This window comes from Corvus cornix, chromosome 9 (assembly GCF_000738735.6).
Source record: "Corvus cornix cornix isolate S_Up_H32 chromosome 9, ASM73873v5, whole genome shotgun sequence".
Classification (NCBI taxonomy): domain Eukaryota; kingdom Metazoa; phylum Chordata; class Aves; order Passeriformes; family Corvidae; genus Corvus; species Corvus cornix.
Genome location: NC_046339.1, coordinates 12454061 through 12472118, shown reverse-complemented (window position 1 = coordinate 12472118; position 18058 = coordinate 12454061). Strand labels below are relative to the sequence as shown.

Below are 18058 nucleotides of genomic sequence, written 5' to 3'. Positions count from 1 at the left end.
GGCCGGGGCCGGGGCCGGGCCGGGGCCGGGGCCGGGGCCGGGGCCGGGGCCGGGGCCGGGGCGGTGCCGGGGCCGGGGCGGTGCCGTGCCGGGGCCGGGGCGGTGCCGTGCCGGGGCCGGGGCGGTGCCGTGCCGGGGCCGGGGCGGTGCCGTGCCGGGGCCGGGGCGGTGCCGTGCCGGGGCCGGGGGCGGGGCCGCCCCGCCATGGCGGCGCTGCGGGGCTCGGCGCGCCGGGGCTGGGTGCGCTGCCCGCAGCCCGCGGCCCTGGCGGCGGCCGCGGCCGTGGCCGTCTGCGCCTTTTACTACCTGGGCGGCGGCGGCGAGACCTTCTCCAGCGCCACCCGCCGCCTGCGCGCCACGCCGCCCGCCCCGGCCGGCCCGGGGCCCCGCGGGCTGCACCTCCTCTTCATGTTCACCAAGGCGGAGCGCAGCCCCGCGCTCCGCGACAAGGCGCAGGCGGCGCTGCGCTCGCTGCTGCGGCACGGCCGCCTGGGCGCCGCCGATGTGCTGCACCTCCACCTCGTCACCGAGGGCGCCAGCCGGGACATCGGCCTCGGGCTGCTGCGGGACCTGCTGCGCGGCGCCGCCTTCCGCCACCAGGTTCGCGGGGGGCCGAGGGGCGGGCCGGGCCCGCGGGGAGCGAGCGGGGGGCTCGGCCGGGGCGTCCTGTGTGGTCTTCCCGCGGGACACTGGGAACAGCAGTCCAGCGGGAAGGAGCTCCCTCAACTAACAGCCCGTGTGCCAGCTCCCATTGCTCCCTAGTCTCGGGAATCTTGAGGGGCTTGTTCTGCATCCCCGCGGCTGCTGCCTGAGGGTAGGGAGGTGTCCTGGTGCAGCTCAGTGATTCTCAAGTGGGACTGGGCAGCAGCGTGGCCTGGGAACACCTCGGGCACTCTGCCTGTGCTGGAGAGGAGCCGTTACTCTAAGCAATGCTGCTCTCCTACAGACCCTGTTGCTAGTCCTGCTTCAGCATCTCGACACGAGGACCGCGTGTGCTTATATCTCGATGGCTTCCCGATCAGAAGAGGAGGTTGGCCTGCTGGTAGTGGCTCTTGAGAGTGGGAGTGGAGAGCCTGCAGGGGCTGGAGAGCATCTACATGTGAATGTTCCTACTGCCAGGGAAACGGTTCTGCCTCCCAAAACCAGCCAGTGCAGTTCATGTAAAATCAGGCTTTTCTCGCATTAAACGGGTTTCTGAAAACTGGAGGGTTATTAAGTTCAGAGATTCCAGGTAACCTGGACTCCCCTGTCCTGAGGTGCTGCTGCAGAACATTGCTTGAAAGTGTCCCCTAGTCCTGCTGTAACTTTTATTGCTCATATTTCCTGTATTTCATATTAGCTGAACTCTGCCAAGATGTAACTCGAAGTGTAACCTTAACATTGTTCATACAGACACTTCCCTGGTAAATAATCTTACCACTCGTTTTCTTTAAACAAGCCCTTTCCTAGTGCTGGCCCTCAGTCGGGTCATGTACCCATGATGGGACACCCACACCATGCAGCAGTGCTTGGCTGTCTGGAGAGCATGCACAGCTCCCTCAGGAGGATTCCTGCACTCCACAGCGGGGTGGACCGACTGCCCCATGATGGTACAGTGCTGATGTGGCGCAACAGCGCAGCTCAGGTTTGTGGTGGTATGCCCCCTGGAGTGGGAGGACTCCCAGGCCACCGTGGTGTCTCCATCCCTTGCTGTCACCCCTTAATGTGTGGCTGCCTTACTGCCATCTGCCCCTCTGGGAAAGAAGCTTCCCTTCGGGCAGCCTTGCCAGCCTCACTTCTCCAGGGCAACATGGGCTGGGAGTTGGAGTTAGAGGCATAAAGTGATTTTTCTGTTATGGATGGGCCCCTGTCTGTAGGTGCCTGTGGAGTCACAGTGAAACCTGGAGTGTGTCTGGCACCAGAACTGATTTCCTGGGTGTAAGCAGGCAGCATGATCTGGAGGACTCAGGTGAGATTTCACTGAGATCTGCTCAGTGGGACAGCTTCTTCCCTCTTTCCTGGCAGACCCCGATGTATCCTGGTTTCACTGGCTAGCCTATGGTTGGCACTATGATTTGGATCAGTCGTTTCTCTGCTTTTAGGTACAGAGCAGAAGCTGTTCTGCTTCTCAAGCATGCAGCCTTGCCCCTAATCCTGTGCCAGTTTCTGGAATACCAGCAGATGACAGCACCTCTTTATTCTTGCTGTAGCCTACCCCATTCCTCTTCTTTACCAGGAGGGAACTTCTGCCTACCTTGGACTTTCGGTACCGCTGTTAATTGTTGAAGGTGATTGATATTGATGTTCAGGTAGCTCCAGCAGTAACCCCTCTCCACTCTGAGACCTCTTGTTTACTGCTTTTTTTGGTGTGTGCTGAGCACTCTCCTGGTTCTTATGCTGTCTTCCTAGCACAGGCCCAGAGATAATGCTTGATAAAGTGCTCAGGGGGCACTGAGACAGGACTGATAAAACCCCCTGAACTTTTTCTTCATGAGGAAGCGATTCAGGCCCCGCTTCTGAAACTGCCCTTGCCCTCACATCCTGGCAAAGCTGGGATCAGTTGGCTCCTCTGTTAGAGTGAAGCCCAGAGTCAGACATGGATCGTAACCTTTGGGGAAGGTTGTGGGCAGCTTTTCTCTCTCCTTAGGCAGATTCGGTGACTTTCAAAGTCTCCTGGAGACTGAAGCAGCTGGCTGGAGCCCGGGGCCAGTGTGCAGAGAGTGAGCGCAGAGGGGCTGTGGGGTGCAGGCGGTGGGTGCGTGGCAGCAGCGTAGGCACCGGACCCAGCAGGGCAGGGCTGTCCGGGCGTGGGCAGTCGCTGCGTGGCGTCACCCCTGCCGCTGGCTGTGCAGATGTGTCCCAGATGTGTCCCAGCTGTGCCGCCGGGAGCGCGGCCGGGCGGCGGCAGCAGAGGGAGCTCGTGCTCCGCGTGTGCGGCCGGGGGCGGAGGGAGGAGCCAGCCCGCGGCCGTGCTGCCCGTGCGGGGCCTCGTGGGGGCTCTTACCGGGCTTTGTGACAGCAGTCGCAGAGACCGTGTCCCGCACGCGGGTGGCAGGGGGATCTCTGCAGCCTCTCCCGCCCCCCGGCCAGCGGGAGGTGCCCGGCAGCGAGCCTGGACCGGCCTCGGCCGACACTGCTTACAGAGAGCCCCCGCTCGCCCCGTTTCCTGCCACTCCAGGCTGTGTGCTGTGACTCCTTGTGCGATTCCTATCGCTTATTGATTCAATTTCCCTGCCGCAATACGAACTACACGTTCGGCTCTCTACTCATCCTGGTTCCCTGTTCAGATGAGCCCCACGAAGGATGCTGCTGGGGTGGTTGCTTGGGTGGCTGTAACAACACTCTGTGCTTGTGGAGACCTGCGAGGAGACCCGACATGGGAAAGGAGGGAAAGTTAAAGGGAAAAGAAATGCAGGTTGTTTTTTCCTAGTGAATCAATAGAAAGGGCCTTTTATCAGTGCGGGACGTGTGTTTATAATACTGTGTTTGTACAGGAAACCCCTAGAACTTACGTTTCTTAATGTCCTCAGCAAATGTGGTCGGATTTAGCTACAGGGATTTACTAAAAGCTGTTACACAAATAAATAATGAAGTACAAAATTAGCAGCAGATCAACAAGCTGTGCTAAAGTCAGCAGTGAGAAGGGAGGAAGCCCTCACAGTCCCAGAGAGGCGACCTGGCCTGTGGCTACAGGAGAAAATTCAGCTGTTCAGGAGTTTGCTTTGCAGAAGTACAAAAGGGTGGGCAAAAGACACATTTTCCTGTTTTCTTTGGCAGGAGTGGGAAGGCAGATGATGCTGTGTCTGGAGTTTCAGGAGCATCTCTCCCATAACTTTTGTCCACTGGTGCTTGGCAGTGTGCTCACTTCAGAGGTGACTGGAGTTGGTTTGACATTTTTCCCCCTTTCCTATGTACTGCACACACCTCAGGCTGCCTTTGCTGGATGCAGAAGGCTGGTTACAGGTGCTGTATTTCTCTTCCATGCTTCTCCAGTCCAGCCAGACCCTAAAGCTGCCCGTGCCAAGCTGGGCTGGGAGCAGAGCATCGTACATTCCCATGCTGGTGGTGCTCAGTTCCATGCACAGGCTGTCAGTGTCTTTGCACCTGGAGAGTAGTGGTGGCTTGCTTGTTTGGTCACCTGGGGTGGCTGCTGTCCTGCTTGTCAGAGCCGGTGTCACCACGATGGCACAACCAACCACGCAGCTCGGCAGGGCCAGGGTGAGGTGCTGCCTAATGGTACCGGTTACAGAGTTTCCTCCCCTGCAGTGTCTTGGGGACTGTGCTGTGCTATCCAAAGCCAGGTGTGGCTCCTGATGAGCTCTCCCAATGCACTTTCCTGGTACACGTTGTTCTGTGTTTTTCCTGCTGTTCTGCTGCAGGCCTTGGCTTGGAGCCCAGCAGCTGGGACAGCAGCAGTGGGGCCGCCCTGCCGAGGGACGTGCTGGCCACAGAGCCTGCATGAGGGCTCCACAGCACCTGGCTGATGGCAAGGGCCGGGGCCAAGCGTGGGTGTTTAGGGCGCCCTCCCCAGGACAGGGCCATAGGGACTCAGCTGTGCCGGTCTTCCAGTGGTGCCCTGCCGTGGGCTCAGCCATCCTGGCCAGTGCCAGGACAGGCCCATCACCTCACCATGTTCAGCATACTGCAGTGCCACGAGCACAGGCCCGTTTCCAGCGAGCTCCTCTCTGCTGTGAGAGCACTTTGGTCTGGGCAGTGTGTTCTGTAAAAGGCTGTGGAAGGAACAACCTCCAGACTGCTCACTGCCTCCATCTCTGCACCCCCCTTGCTGGGCATTGAAGCAGCCCCTTATGCACCCCATAGTGAGGATGGTCATTGCACCAGCACAGGCTCAGAGCCACCTTCTCCTCTGAAGCATTTGGCTTGGTTTAGGTTTTCTTTTAATTAAAAAAAAAATTTAAAAAGCAAATGCTCTATCCTGCATGTTTTAAATGTATAGTGCAGGGCTCCTTGTTCTTAAGCAGATGAAGTTGTAGTAGGGAAAAGAAATGACACCATAGAACCGTTGAAAAGGACCTACAAAGATTGTGGTTTGAGTTCCCTTTTGAGGGCAGGGCCAACTTGTGGAAGTGTCTTGGCATCCCGCAAACAAGGAGGATAGGTTCCCCTATCCAAAATTCAAGTACTGCTGCAATGTCATGTCCTCGCTGGACTTTAGCTCCAACGAGGCTTTTCCTGCTTTTCCTGACCTGAAGAAGGCATCACGACCTCGAGTTTCCACACTCAAGTTCCTGCACTCCCCCTTATCTGCACCGGGGCCATGTCCCTCATCTCTCCTAATTATCCTCAAAATCCCTCTCATTATCTTTTGTGATTCAGTGACCTGTATCCTTCTGTGGGTATAACGAGCTGCATGAAAGTTCCTGTTCATTGGACTTTGAAGCTTGTAAAATTTCAGTAGCTGATAAGGTGCATTTGGGGTTGCTCCTGTTTCTGGGACATAGCCACAGCTGCCACAGGCGTGCCAGGGCCCGTGCTGGTGCATGGGCTCCCGCAGGGCTGGGGGATGCAGAGCAGTGCTGGCTGAGCACCAGCAAAGCTCCAGCACAGGCAGGCTGAGATTCATCTACAGAAGTTGCTTGGCACTGCTGTAGTTCCTGATGTTTGGATTTTCATCAGCGTGCTGCAGCCTGTCCTCCCTTTCCCCCTGCAGCCCTGACAGGACGTGCTGCAGAGCTTGCCTCCATGCCGAGCTGAGGAGCAGGAAATCCGGGCTGTGTCCCTGGCCCTGTCACAACCTGCCTCTGTAGCAGGGAGCAAGCCTTGGTCCTCAGGGTAAGTGACGTGGTCTGGCTTGGCTCTAATCGGCAGGATACCAGAGCCTGGAGCAAACTGTCGCCTCTTCTGATGCACTCCATATGGGAGACCAGATAAGTGCTTGCATCAGGCGGTGGGAACAGACCAGAGAAATACCCCAAAACATGGAGCACACTTGGTTGTGTGAGAGGATTCAAGTCGCTGCTCACCTTACACGAAATGGCTGTAAAAGTCCTTCCCTCCTTTCCCTGCACTTGACTGGTTGTTGTGTCAAGAGGATGCGTCAAGAGGATGTGCAGCCAGGCCCCTTTGTGTAGCTGCAGTGCCGCCAGCACTATTTGTGCTTTAACAGCCTCCCCCCTCGCCCTGTGCTGGCTGGGGCTGAGCAAGGGCTGCTGGAGCTGGGCCTGTCCCCAGAAGCGGCGGCTGAGCAGTGTTTCTGGTGTCTCTGCCAGGTAATAGTCCATGATGTGAATGAGCTGACAGAAAAGCTGTTTCCCATCGTTGAGGCCATGCAGAGACACTTCAGCGCTGGATCGGGGACCTACTACAGTGACTCCATCTTCTTCCTGTCAGTTGCAATGCATCGCATCATGCCCAAAGGTAGGTCTCTGCTGGGCTGCCTCCAGCAACACAGGCTCTGTTTCTCTTCTGCACAGAGATGTTATCTGGTGCTATTTGAAACACAAAGTTAATAAACTTTTGGGGTGGTCTCCTGAGATTCTCCTCCTTCCTGCAGAGTGATGGACCCATCAGTCCAAGACCACATGCAGGTCTCCACTGGCATGAGTGACAGGAGGTTCTTCTTGTCATATGGCAGCTGGCCCTGCCCTTATGCCCTGGGATGGTAGGAGAGGTGATACAGGAGCAAGCAGGCCTGTTCTGTGTGTGTTTACAGCCCCCTTCCCCTTGGGGTGCCAGCAGAAAGAAGTGCTGTGTGTCTGTGGTGTAGCTGTGCACTCTTGAGCATCAGCAGGGAGTAGTTGTCGAGTCTTGCCTCTTGGCTTTAGGGAGCTTTTGGAAACTTTGCTTGACAGCCACTGATCACTTAAGTTTCCTTATTATGCCTCTGCTGTTATCAAGTGCAGAAACAGCGAGAAATCTGCAAGAAAAAAAGGCAGCTGGCAGAAGGGACTTGGCTCAGTTGATGCCATTTTCCCCCATGGCTGTGTGCAGTTGCCTTTCATGGAACCAGCATCCTGTCCAGTCTTTGGTTGCACAAGTAGGGTGTTGTATCCTTGGGCTCCAAACCCCTTCACTGGAGCTCCTGCAGCCCTACTTGTCCATTCCCAGTGCTGGTCCCTGGGCTCTCCCTGTCAGCTGCCTTGCTGGCCTGACGCACCGGTGATGGCAGCAGCCCTTCCTGGGCTGGTCACTTGTCCTCCTTGGGCATGGCAGGCTGTGGGTGGCAGTGGTGGCAAGGAGCCCCGGGACCCTGCCTGGCCATACACCTGCCGTAGGAAGAGGTGACCAGCCTCTCAAAGTTGTTTGTGGATGTCATACAATGGTGGCCTGTTCCCACATGTGTGCATGTTCCCAGGGCTAGCACTGGTGGCACCAGCAGCTTGCTTGGCATCTGGAGCCTCTGCCCAGCTGTAATACTCCCTGCAGACTTTCTCCCATGGGTCTTAGGTGCACGCTTGCTGAGATGTGAGCAGATACACCTATCCCATGCCCCTGCTGAGTCCTGTCCCAGTTTGGCTCTACCCAGGAGCTCCTACCTCTGCTCTGCTTTGTGAGCCTTCCTTTGTCCTTTGTGGACTTGCCCCTGTCCTCCCTGCATGGCCATCCCACACTAGCTCATTAAACAGAGGGGCAGTGGTGGCCCTGAGGGTCCCATCCAAGCTCACTGATCATTACTCTGTGGGCTCCAGCAAATGTGCTGTACTTGGCTCTCCCTCAGACTTGGGTAATTTTGTGTGTGTCTGGTGCTGTCTGCACTGTGAGCGCTTTGAAGTACACTGCATACAAATGATGGTATTAATGCTAGCTAATTCACTCCTCCTGATTCCCTACTCTGTCTTTACTGTGTGCTAAAGATATCCCTGTTGTGCTGCCTGCCAGCAAGAAGCTGCTCAGTCTTAAATGCCTTTTCTCAGTTCATCAGCCCATGAGGCATCTCATCTCTTGGAAAGCTTGTTTGCTCTCCCTCAGCCTGACAGGGCTTTCAATGGTCTGTTTGGGGCACAGGATGTTTAAAGAGGCATTTTTACAGTTTCATGAGTTTAGTTTTTGTTTCAGAAGCTGCTAGTAAAGCTGATTTATATTTCCCTTGCAAGGGAGGTCAGGTTTACTGTGCTGGGTGCCTGGTGATTTATGAGGCTGGCGGGGCTTGCTGGCCCCCTCCCTGTGCAGCCGGCACCGAAGAGGAGGCATCAGGAAAGGCTGCAGCTCTGCTGCCCACTCAGGCTTGCAGGTGATGTGAGAATGGTGCTGGGCTTCTGCTGCCCTCCTCACTCTGACAAGCCAATATCTACTGGTCTGAAGAAGTCACTTTGGAAAGCTGGAGCAGAAAGGACCAAACCTTCTTTTTCAAGCAGTGTTATCATTATTCCTGGTGCATTTCTTTGCCATTTCTTCTGCCTTGAATGCTGTATTCTGCCCTGAGTGCTGCGTCTTTTTGTGCATCTCTCCAAGCACATCTGGCTCCATAGCATTAGCACCACTTTTTTGTGGAATCCAGATCTGATTGGAAGCTTGAGCATCCTCTAGCAGAAATGAAGGCCCTGATCTGAATATTAAACTCTCTGGTGTGTTCATTTGTATTTACATTAATCAGTCTATAGGGGTTTTTTTTCAGTAGCAAGCAACCTTTGTACTAAAATTGCCTGGCTTTAGTTTACCAAATACATAATTTTTTGAAGGGAGGCATTTCCACACTATCATGACTTAGTCGTTTGTTTGGAGCCTATGGGTTGTGACAGGGCATTGACTTTGCAGACCGATGGCACTGGAAACTGAACACCAGGTTATTTTTATTTTTTTAGGGCCTTTTTTCAGTCATATGTTTGCTCCATGCACATTGCACTGAGGGTAAATGAGGTTTGCCACTCAGCTGCTCTGTCGTTTACTGTTGCTTGGGATCTTTGCCCAAAAAACTTTCAATCTAAAACCTGCAGCTGCCAAGTTATAATATAACAGCTTCTTAGCTGGTGTAAATCATGGAACGCTCTTGCCTTAAATGTCTTACATCAGTGGAGTTAATCTGATTTAAACCAGCTGGGGAGTTGGTATGCAGCATGCAGAAGTGCAGACTGCATAACTCTTGTCTGTGCTCGAGGCTCATAAATCCCATTTTAATGTGGTGTGGCCAGGCCCGGGGAGCTGGAGCGGGGCTTGATCCATCAGAATGGTTCTGCAAGGGAGGGGAGAAGATTGATGGGAAAGTTACACAGAGAGGACAAGCAGGTTCAGGCTTAGAAGGAGCTGCCAGGATGAGGACAATGCCAGCATGAAATGGTCTTGAGACTTGCAGATCAGTGCAAGGAGGAGAAGGGAGGACAAAGACCCGGACCTTTTCACTTTCCTTTTCAGTATACCCATCCAGAGGGGCCCTCTCTCTTCCTGACTGGCTTCAATCCCTCTATCACTTGGCATTTTAGCTGTGTAACTGCAGGGGGCCCAGCAAGCTTTTTATCACTCTTCTATGGATACATGGAGTAGTAATGGCTGGGCAGGTCTGCCTGGCAGGCGAGGTCTGGAGACAGACTCCTGGTACCACAAGTGAGGGGAGGAAGAGTTGAGGTGACAGAAGGGCAGCCTGGGAAAGCTGGGAGCTCCTCAGGGAATTCTTGGCTGCCATTCTTGGCCCACGTCGGGTAGTTTTCAGAAAAAAGTTGTTTAACAAGTGGTCATCCTCAGCAGCTGGTGGGCCAAGGGAGAGCCAGCATCATCCAGCAGCTTGGGTAGAGCTTTGAAAACTGCCACTTAGTGTTCAACTCCATTGGTGTTGCTGATGGTGCTACAGCAAGATGGCCCTGTGGGAGAATAAGGAGCAGAGGGAAAAGGAGACATGACACAGAGGCAGCTTTGTGGCTTATCTCTGCCAACTTGGACAGAGGAGTGGAGTTCATTAGCTCAGGGGAGGCTCTGAAACCTGGCTGATGGTACCGTGCTTCACATGGAGTGAGGGTATTTAGAAGAATTGACTGAAGATGGTATTTGACAAATTGGAGGCAGCAGGGTTTCCTGGCTGGTACAAACAGCTGGCTGTGTTCGTGGGGAGTAGCAGCATCCTCCTCCCCCCCTGGCAGCATGAGCGGCAGTTCTCAGGGTTTCTCTCTCACTGTCCAGCCCAGCCTGAAGGCAGAAGCTGTGATGAAGGGTGGGAAGATGAGCACGGGTTGCAAAGGGCCCCTGGGCTCTACTGGGTGTGAGGTTAGCCCTCATGCAGCATGCTGCATCTTCCAGGTGCTGAAGATGCACCTGGGTACTTGCTGCCTGAAAACTCTGGAGCTTGTTCTGCAGGTGAATTTGGTAAATGTGTTCATCAGAGGCTTGTAGGGGAACTAAGCAGCAGTGGGAGAAGTGGGTAAGTTTCTGTGTGACTAAACAAAGATGTGGAACTATGAGGAAGGGGAACAGAGTGGAACTGATCATTATGTGTTGCTGAAATTTATGGCATATCAACATGGTCTGTTGGTAAAAAATGAAAGAGGTTTAGAGAGGGCAGTGGCTTCTGTGTGGGACAAGCCTGGCTGACTGGGACCCTCCAGTCTGGAAGGGGGCTGGCTGAGGGGGTTATGGTGTGGTCCATGAAGCCACACGAGGCAGAAGTTTGTACAACAACTGGGAGACATCAAAGTTGGTGAGAAGTGTGTTCAAAAGAGTGTGGTGATCTGTAGAGCTCCTTGCTGCAGGATGTTGTAGGTGCTGGGCTGCCTCATGGATGAGGGAATCACGGACAGCTGTGTGATGGACAGCAAGCCTCGGTGTGTCCTGGAGCTGCCAGCTGTGCAGGAGCACGTCAGGAGGGACACAGCTGGGGGTAGTGGGAGGAAGCAGGGGGGTGTGGGTGAATAAGCAGCACTGTGCCTGGGGAAGTGACTGCCAGCAGGGATCTGTGCCTTTGGCTTCATAGCGGGTGTCCTGACACTGCCTGTGACACATCAGGATCAATGGAAAGTCCAGTGGTCTCCCTGGCCTCAGCCTCTGAACAAGGCAATTTCTCCAGCTCATTATCAACAGTTGTACTGATTGTTAAGCATAGACCAGATTATAATGATGTTTGTCCAAGCAGCCTGATAATGACCAAGCCCCAGTCGCCTGGGGTTTGGTCTGCTTGCAGCAGAATCCAGCTGCTGGCTCCGGCTTGGTCTCCCACGAAACTGGTATCAGCCTTTGTCTGCTCTGGGAGTACCAGCCCGGAGACAGAGGCCTCTGTGAATATCAGCTTATGCCTTTCCCACCGAGCAGAGCTGGAGGGAAGGCAAAGGCCAGTGAGGAGATGTGTTGGAGCAGGCACTGAGCGGTGCTCTGCTTTCTCAGGGCACTTTGCCTGTGCACCTGGAGCACTCCTGCCACTGGCTGTGAAGGTGGAGAGCCTGGGAGCTGGGGGAAGGGGTTAAGCACAGGGGTACCAGGTAAACAGTCTGTGTACAGGAATAATAGTGTGACAAGTAACTGTCTTCTGCTAGTGTCCTTCTGGAAAAGCCCACAGGCAGCATCCTGAAGACATTGTTGATTGCTTTTGTAGGGATGTGTGCATGAGGATTCAACGTTGCATCCACGCTATTTGAATCACAGCACAGGATTGCCCAGGTCAGACGCTGTTTGCCCATGGGGTGCCAGGTGCCCATGTGTGATGTCCCCTCAACAGCACCCATGTGCGGAGTTATGCTGCACACATCCTGTGTCACACAGGGCATCAGAGGTCTCTGGCGTGGAGCCTGGCAGAGGGACATGGGGAGGCATCACTCTCCCTTCTTCCTCTTGTCAGCTGCGGAGCAATTCCTGGTGCACAGGACAGCTGCCCACAGAACTCAGCAGATCACTGTAATAATTGTAATAAGTGAGCATTTTGAAAGTGCGTCACTCCTGATCCTTTCCTGCTAGCTGAGCATTGCCATCATTGCTGAGCCCCACCACATCAGGGAATGCAGAGATGCAGCTGTTGGGAGAGGGCTGGGAGGAGAGTGCCTGTGTCCCAAAAGCTTCAGGGTTGATGGGGAGATGTTGGGAAAACGCACAGAAAATTGGGGTCTGTAGTGGAGTCATGGGAGTTGGCCCCAGAGCCACGTGCTCCCAAACCGCAGTTCCCAAGGGATGCTGCAGTAGCTGAAGGATTTACTTTCTGGCAAAAATGTTTCCATCTTTACAGGGATGGAGGGAGTGTTAATAGTTTCTGATGTGCTCTCATAGCCTCCCTCCCTTCTTCATACCACAAGCATGTGAAAAACATCCAGATTCCCTTCCCAGCCTGTCTCTGGGCTGCATGCGCTTATGTCAGATCCTGTGATGGGGAGGGAAGAGGCTGGAGTGATCAATTTGCGAGCAATAGGGAGAGCAGTGCCAGCCATTGTTCCTTGCTGGGGTGAGCCTGTTCTGCTGAGAGAGTTGTTTTCATGATGTTTTTCAGGAGCAGGCAGCAGCAGACCTCTGAACAAACCCACCCCAGGTAAACACCGGGGGCTGTGGCCCTGTAGAGGGGTCCACATCCGCTGAGATGAGCTGCTAACCCCGTCTGGCTGCCTGTGGGACGTGCCTCTCCTGGCAGGAGAGTGCATTGGCCCCAGCTCTGGTGTGGAGGAGGCATCAGAAAGGGCTGCTGTGGTGAGGGGGACACGGATGCTGCTCAGCAAGTGCCTGGAAGCCCCCTGTGTGCTGCGTCACGGCACAGACCCCTTCCCTGTGGCACTGCTGCCTCTGGGGCCAATGAGGCCCGCAGCCCCCGGGGGTAGTGTCACTTCTCATCATTTCCACTGGCTGCCCCTTTGCTGCAGTGCCACCATCGATTATTTTTGGATGTCCTAGATCTGTCAGGCCAGGGCTGGCTGCTTCCCCTGCTCCCCACGGAGCAGCAGGGTCTCATCACCCAGTGCTGTGGTGGGTGCTGCCCTCTTCTCTCCCCAGCCCATCCCCAAAGGGTTGGAAGCTGCTGGGGGTCACCTGGTGTTGATGCCAGGGCTGCTCTCCCCCACAACCTCTCCCTGCTCTGCCATAGCTCATTAGAGCTTAGCAGGAAGAAACAAGGACAAAATCTGCCTGCAGCCCTTTCCCCCAGTGTGTGCAGTTAACTGGGATGTGAGCCTAGAAAATTTATTCTCCTGTATCTCTTTTTGGTTTCCCTTTCCATCTCACCTGCTTGTTACTTCACAGCTTCCCATCCTCTCTTTTGTAATTTTTTGCAACTTGGAATCAAACCTTATTTTGTCTGATTAAAAGGTTTCCTGCTGCTCTTCCTTCAGCTCCAAAAAGTGTTTTCACACTCCTCCCCCAGCAGAAGTATATATTAAATACAAGGCAAACAGCATTTCCAGCTCCGTCCTGAAAGCTATCGCGTGCTTAGCGATGTTGCTACCTTGAAGTCCAGTTAAGAGCCAAGGTGTTGAGTACTGCTAAATATTAGTCCCTCAGACCTTGATGAATTACAAGGGGACACTTGGACGCACAGGAAAAATTAATTTCCTGGGACAAAACACATCCGTCTCCTGCTGAGTCTTCCCTTTCCCTCAGGAGATGGCTGGAGGGTGTGGACCAAGGTGACCAAAGTGATGCTGCTGTCAATACCTGGGAACATTGCTGCTGCTCCAGACCCCTCAGCTTACCCAGGTGCCTGCCCTGCATGGGTGGTAGCAATGATTTGTCATCTGTCTCTGGCAGACAGCCTAATTTTTTAATTAGCTGATAGGCTGATTAGCTGATGTGCTGCAGCCACTGCTCTGCTCTGTTGGGTGCCTAATCAGTGCTGCAGAAACCTGGTTAGCAGCCAGGTCTCTGGGGCACATCGCCTCCTGCACTGCCTTGGAGCTCTGTGTGCAGAGAGGGAGGCTGTTTAATGGGCAGGCAGCTGCTGGGCTGTCCCAAGGAGCCAAGGGGACCCTTGGCTGCTTGGCAGATGTGAGGACCTGTGTTGAAGTACGCAGCTCAAAGGTAAGCTGTACTGCACCTTGGCAAGCTCTGCTGGGACAGGGCTTTGTAGCATCATCTTCTTTTGGGAGGGTGGGCTCTGGAGCAGCTCCGTGTCCTGGGAAGGGGGACTGCAGCCCCCCCAGTAGCCAGCACACTGACAGCAACCTCTGAGGACCATGTCATGCTTGCACATGTGCACATGTGCCGCTGCCTTGGCTGCTTCCTCTGGGCAAGGCTCTCCAGTGCTGCCAAGGTTGGCCGGGCAGGCAGCAGTGACTGATCCTGGGCGCAGAGGGGAGGCTGTGTGTGGAGAAAACAAGGGCTGGCCAGGGGAGCACACAGCCAGAGAGGAAGCTGCTCACAGCCCTGCTGACAGCAGCAGGGAGAGTGGCCAGGGGCAGCTGCCAGTGCGGGGGGGCGAGCCAAACCCAGGGAGCCTGTAATGAAGGGCAGGAGAACCCAGCTTGTTTGTGTAAATAAACTGTGTGCCTCCACACTGGGCTTGTTGAAGTGCTGGCATCCCTGCCTGGCACTGCAGCTGTTCTCGTGCCCTGCTCCCTGTGCAGCTGAGGCTTGTGGGGACAGCTGGCTACTGCTGCTGGGCAGCACCCTCTGAATTGCACAGGGACCTCTGGAGCCTGTCACCCACTCTGCATCCATGCCTGGCCATGGTGCTGGCTGTGGGAGTGGAGTTTTTCTTGGCCACACGTCTCTCTGAGCCAGTGAGGGCGGAGGATCCTGGTTTCACAGCCAGAACAGGCAGCTTTGTGGATCCATGTGTTGCTGCTGCAGGCACACTGCCTGCTGGAGCTGGCGGCTGCTGCCCTTCTCCAGGAGGTTTATTACCCAGGGCAGCCATCTAAAAGTCACTGCAGGTCCTTCACAGGTCCTTCTTTCCTTGGGATCTTGTCCTGTCATGATGGGGACAGCTAAAAAACCTGACTGAAAAAAGCATTGCTCAAAGCGATTCAGAGGTGGAGGGGAAACTGTCCAGGTGTGCCTGGCGTTTGTAGACCAGCAGACCTGAGATCCCCACCCCTTCTGACTCCAACTCAGAGAGCTTTGGTTGCTTGGCTCTCTTCCTTCTGGTGGTCCAAGTCAAGTGGCAAAATGCACAGCCATCCCCTGGCCTTCCCCACACCCTGCTTCAGCCCCACAACACCCAGAGCTGCAGCCAGCAGGGGACACTCCCGTCACTTGGCTGCACTGTGTCACCCATGCTGGCTGCAGCTGCTGCTGGCCCTGCAAAAGGGTCTCTGAACGGCTCTGCCTCGAGCAGCTCTCTCTCCCAGCCCTTGCCAGGCCATCACCCGGCCACTGCCCATGCTGCCTCCTGAAGGATGGAGCAGGGTCTTGCCTCCTTGTGTTGCAGGGCTGGCAGGTGCTGGCTCCGTGGGAAAAGGCAAAGTGGTGTGCCTGGGTCACACAGCTGGGTCAGCAGTCCCAGCAGTGCCCCTGTTGATGTCATCTCTTAAGGTGTCTCTGGCCCCAAAAGTCACTGCTGGGATGCAGAGGAGGTGTGGGGAGGTCAAGGTGCTCCCACCTGATCTGTGCTAAGTGCCAGGTTAACAGCTGGACTCAATGATCTTAAAGGTCTTTTCCAGCCTAAACAATTCCATGATTCTGTGTTGGAGGAGTCTCTCCGGATTGGCATGGAGCATCAGAATGCTTTAGTCCTTAAAAAAAGGTTTGTTGAGACAGGTGGAGATGTCAGTGCGGGGAATGGTGGGAGCAGAGCCAAATTACCACCAGCCTTGGTGAGAGGTGTTTGCCTCAGGAGTGCGTGTGCGATTCAGGCACACTGCAGCCTGGTGGGGTGGTGTCCTGTTCCCTCCTGCTATCCCACTGTTGCTTGCAGCATCTCCTCTGCCAGACCAGCTGCAGGCAGGATTTTTAACTCTGAGGGGGCTGAGCTTGTGCCAACACGAGCCTGTCAGTGGGCTGGAGAGTTACAGCACTTAGAGTAGGTTTTGATTCTTGCTTCTACTTTACATCTATTAAACCACTGCTCAATTATCAATTATTTAGACTGCAATGTTTGCTGGACAGCTTCTGCCCTTTGTACTGTGATTGCATTTCACTATTAAGTTCCTGGACACAACTCTTTTCCCCTCTCCACTGCCAGTGGTGGCATGCTGATGCCTAGGATTGTGTGGTTTGTATGGAAGTGGAGGGTTTGGATCCAAGGCCAGCACTCAGACCCCAGCCCTGCTTCTGCTCTCTGTACTCAGCTTTGCCAGGGAAGCGACCCTTGTACAGAAAAAGTTGTTGGGATGAGCATAAATTACTTTGGCTGCAGAACAGCCTGTGCTGCTCTCTGCAGGCTCCTGCTTCTTTGCGCCTCCTCTTCACCTGACCCTCCACCCATTGTCTTGTAGTTATAAACCCACTAGTTACATTTCTTAGAGTCCATCCTCTTGACTCAGCTTAGGGGAAAGTAGTCCTATTCTGTGGGCAGGTTCAAGGCTGCCCATCCATAGGCTTCTTTGAACAATGGCAGCAGGTTCTAAAGGGCTGGAGGGGTAATAGCTGCTGCTGATTGCTTGCTGCATGACATCCCCAGAGCTCTGGCTACCTCTGCCAAAGCAGCTCTCCTCCTCCCTGTGCCCCCTGCTGCCATTCATGATCCTGCCTGGCATTTCTGGGAAGAGCAATTTCATAGAATCATATAATGGTTTGGGTTGGAAGGGACCCTAAAGTTCATCTGTGTCCATCCCCCCTGCCATGGACAGGTATGTCACCTGGTGGATCAGGTTGCTCATCTAGATCATATTTACTCCTAAGTGCCACTCCAGTGGTGGGGTGGCCTGGCTCGCTGCATGCCTGCTCTATCCCTGCTGTGCCATAGGGCAGTTTTTGGGGTCCATGCTTCCTGGGAAGGGCCATCAGACTTGGAGAAGCCGCTTTCTGCCAGAGGGGCTCCTGGGTGCCTTTCAGAGCATCCAGACAACCTGTCATGCCCCTCAGCACACAGACAGGGTGCCTGTCTGTGTGCTGTCATAGCCTCACTGGGTCCTGGTAGAGAATGTGGGGCAGCAGGGCATAGGGACATGACCTCTGCCTGCCTGTGCCCCCTCACTGGATGAGGATGTGGGATGAGGCATCTCTGATGTCCCTCTGGACAGGGCTGGGGGGAGGTTTTGAGCCGAGCCTGGAGCAAAGCCCTGCTGTGGCTGCTGATACAAGGCTGCAGTAAAACATTATGAGCTTTAAATGAGGCCAACCTGTGCTGGAAAGCTGTCAGTGCTAATGGAGACCATCTCTGCTTTGATTGGCACAGTTCCCCTTTCCATGCCATGGCCGGAAGAGCTGGAGCTGAACAGAGTGGAGGGTTCTACTCGGTATGGCAAAGTTGGGAAACTCACTGCTGAGCAGAACACTCAGCCTTTTCCCACATTTCCAGCTGGATCCCTGTGAGCGGCTTTTGCCAAAGAGAGCACGCGATTCCTCCGCCCCCACATGGCAGCCAGGACAAAGCGCTTGGTAGAAGGGCGAAAGAGCATGATACATCATAAATATTAGTGCCTGGCCCCTTGCCAGTCCCAGGCAGAGAAATCGTCTCAGCCATTAATCTGTGCGTGCAAGCTGCATCTGGAAAAGTGATGCTTAATGTCACCCATGCTCACTTATGGATGAGTGTTGCAGTTCATGCTTGCTTTAACAAAAAAATTTTAAAATTTCGAAGAATTAAAGAAAAAGTACTTGGTGCTTTCTGGGTCTAATTTCTTCTTAGTGTTTCCTTGGGGAAACACAAGGCACAGCATGGGACGAGTGTGCAGGGGTGAACCAAACATTGTCTTGCCCATGGAACCAAACATGAGAAGCGTCTAATGAGGGGCAGGATGGAGAACCCAGCGTGTTTGTGAAAATAAACCATGTGTCTCCATGCTGGGCTTCTTGTGGCGCTGGCATCCCTGCCTGGCATTGCAGCTGTGCTCGTGCCGTGCTCCCTGCTCAGCCAAGGCTTCTGGGGACAGCTGGCTGGGCAGCACCCTCTGGGTTGCACAGGGACCCTCCAGAGCCTTTCACCCACTGAGGTGCTGGGGCGGGCAGGGTTGGGATTGGAGCTTCCTCCAAGCTCAGCTTTCTTTCTCTGCTGTGATGAATTGCAGTTGGTGTTCATCTGTAATTTTAGAGAACAATCAGATGACGTGCCTCACAGTTGATTTAATTGAAACCTGATGAGGCATCATATGGCTGCTGTGCACCAGGGCGAGTTGTGCTGGGATGCCCC

General features: G+C 54.6%; 1 protein-coding gene across 1 annotated transcript in view; it reads left to right on the top strand.

Moving 5' to 3' along the window:
* Nucleotides 1-204: 204 nt before the first annotated feature.
* XXYLT1 (xyloside xylosyltransferase 1) overlaps nucleotides 205-18058 on the top strand; it is a 33695-nt gene continuing 15841 nt past the window's right edge. Inside the window, exons 1-2 of the mRNA XM_039557054.1 lie at nucleotides 205-600; nucleotides 6210-6357. Coding sequence (XP_039412988.1) covers nucleotides 205-600; nucleotides 6210-6357 — 544 coding nt within the window. The remainder of the gene's footprint in view (nucleotides 601-6209; nucleotides 6358-18058) is intronic.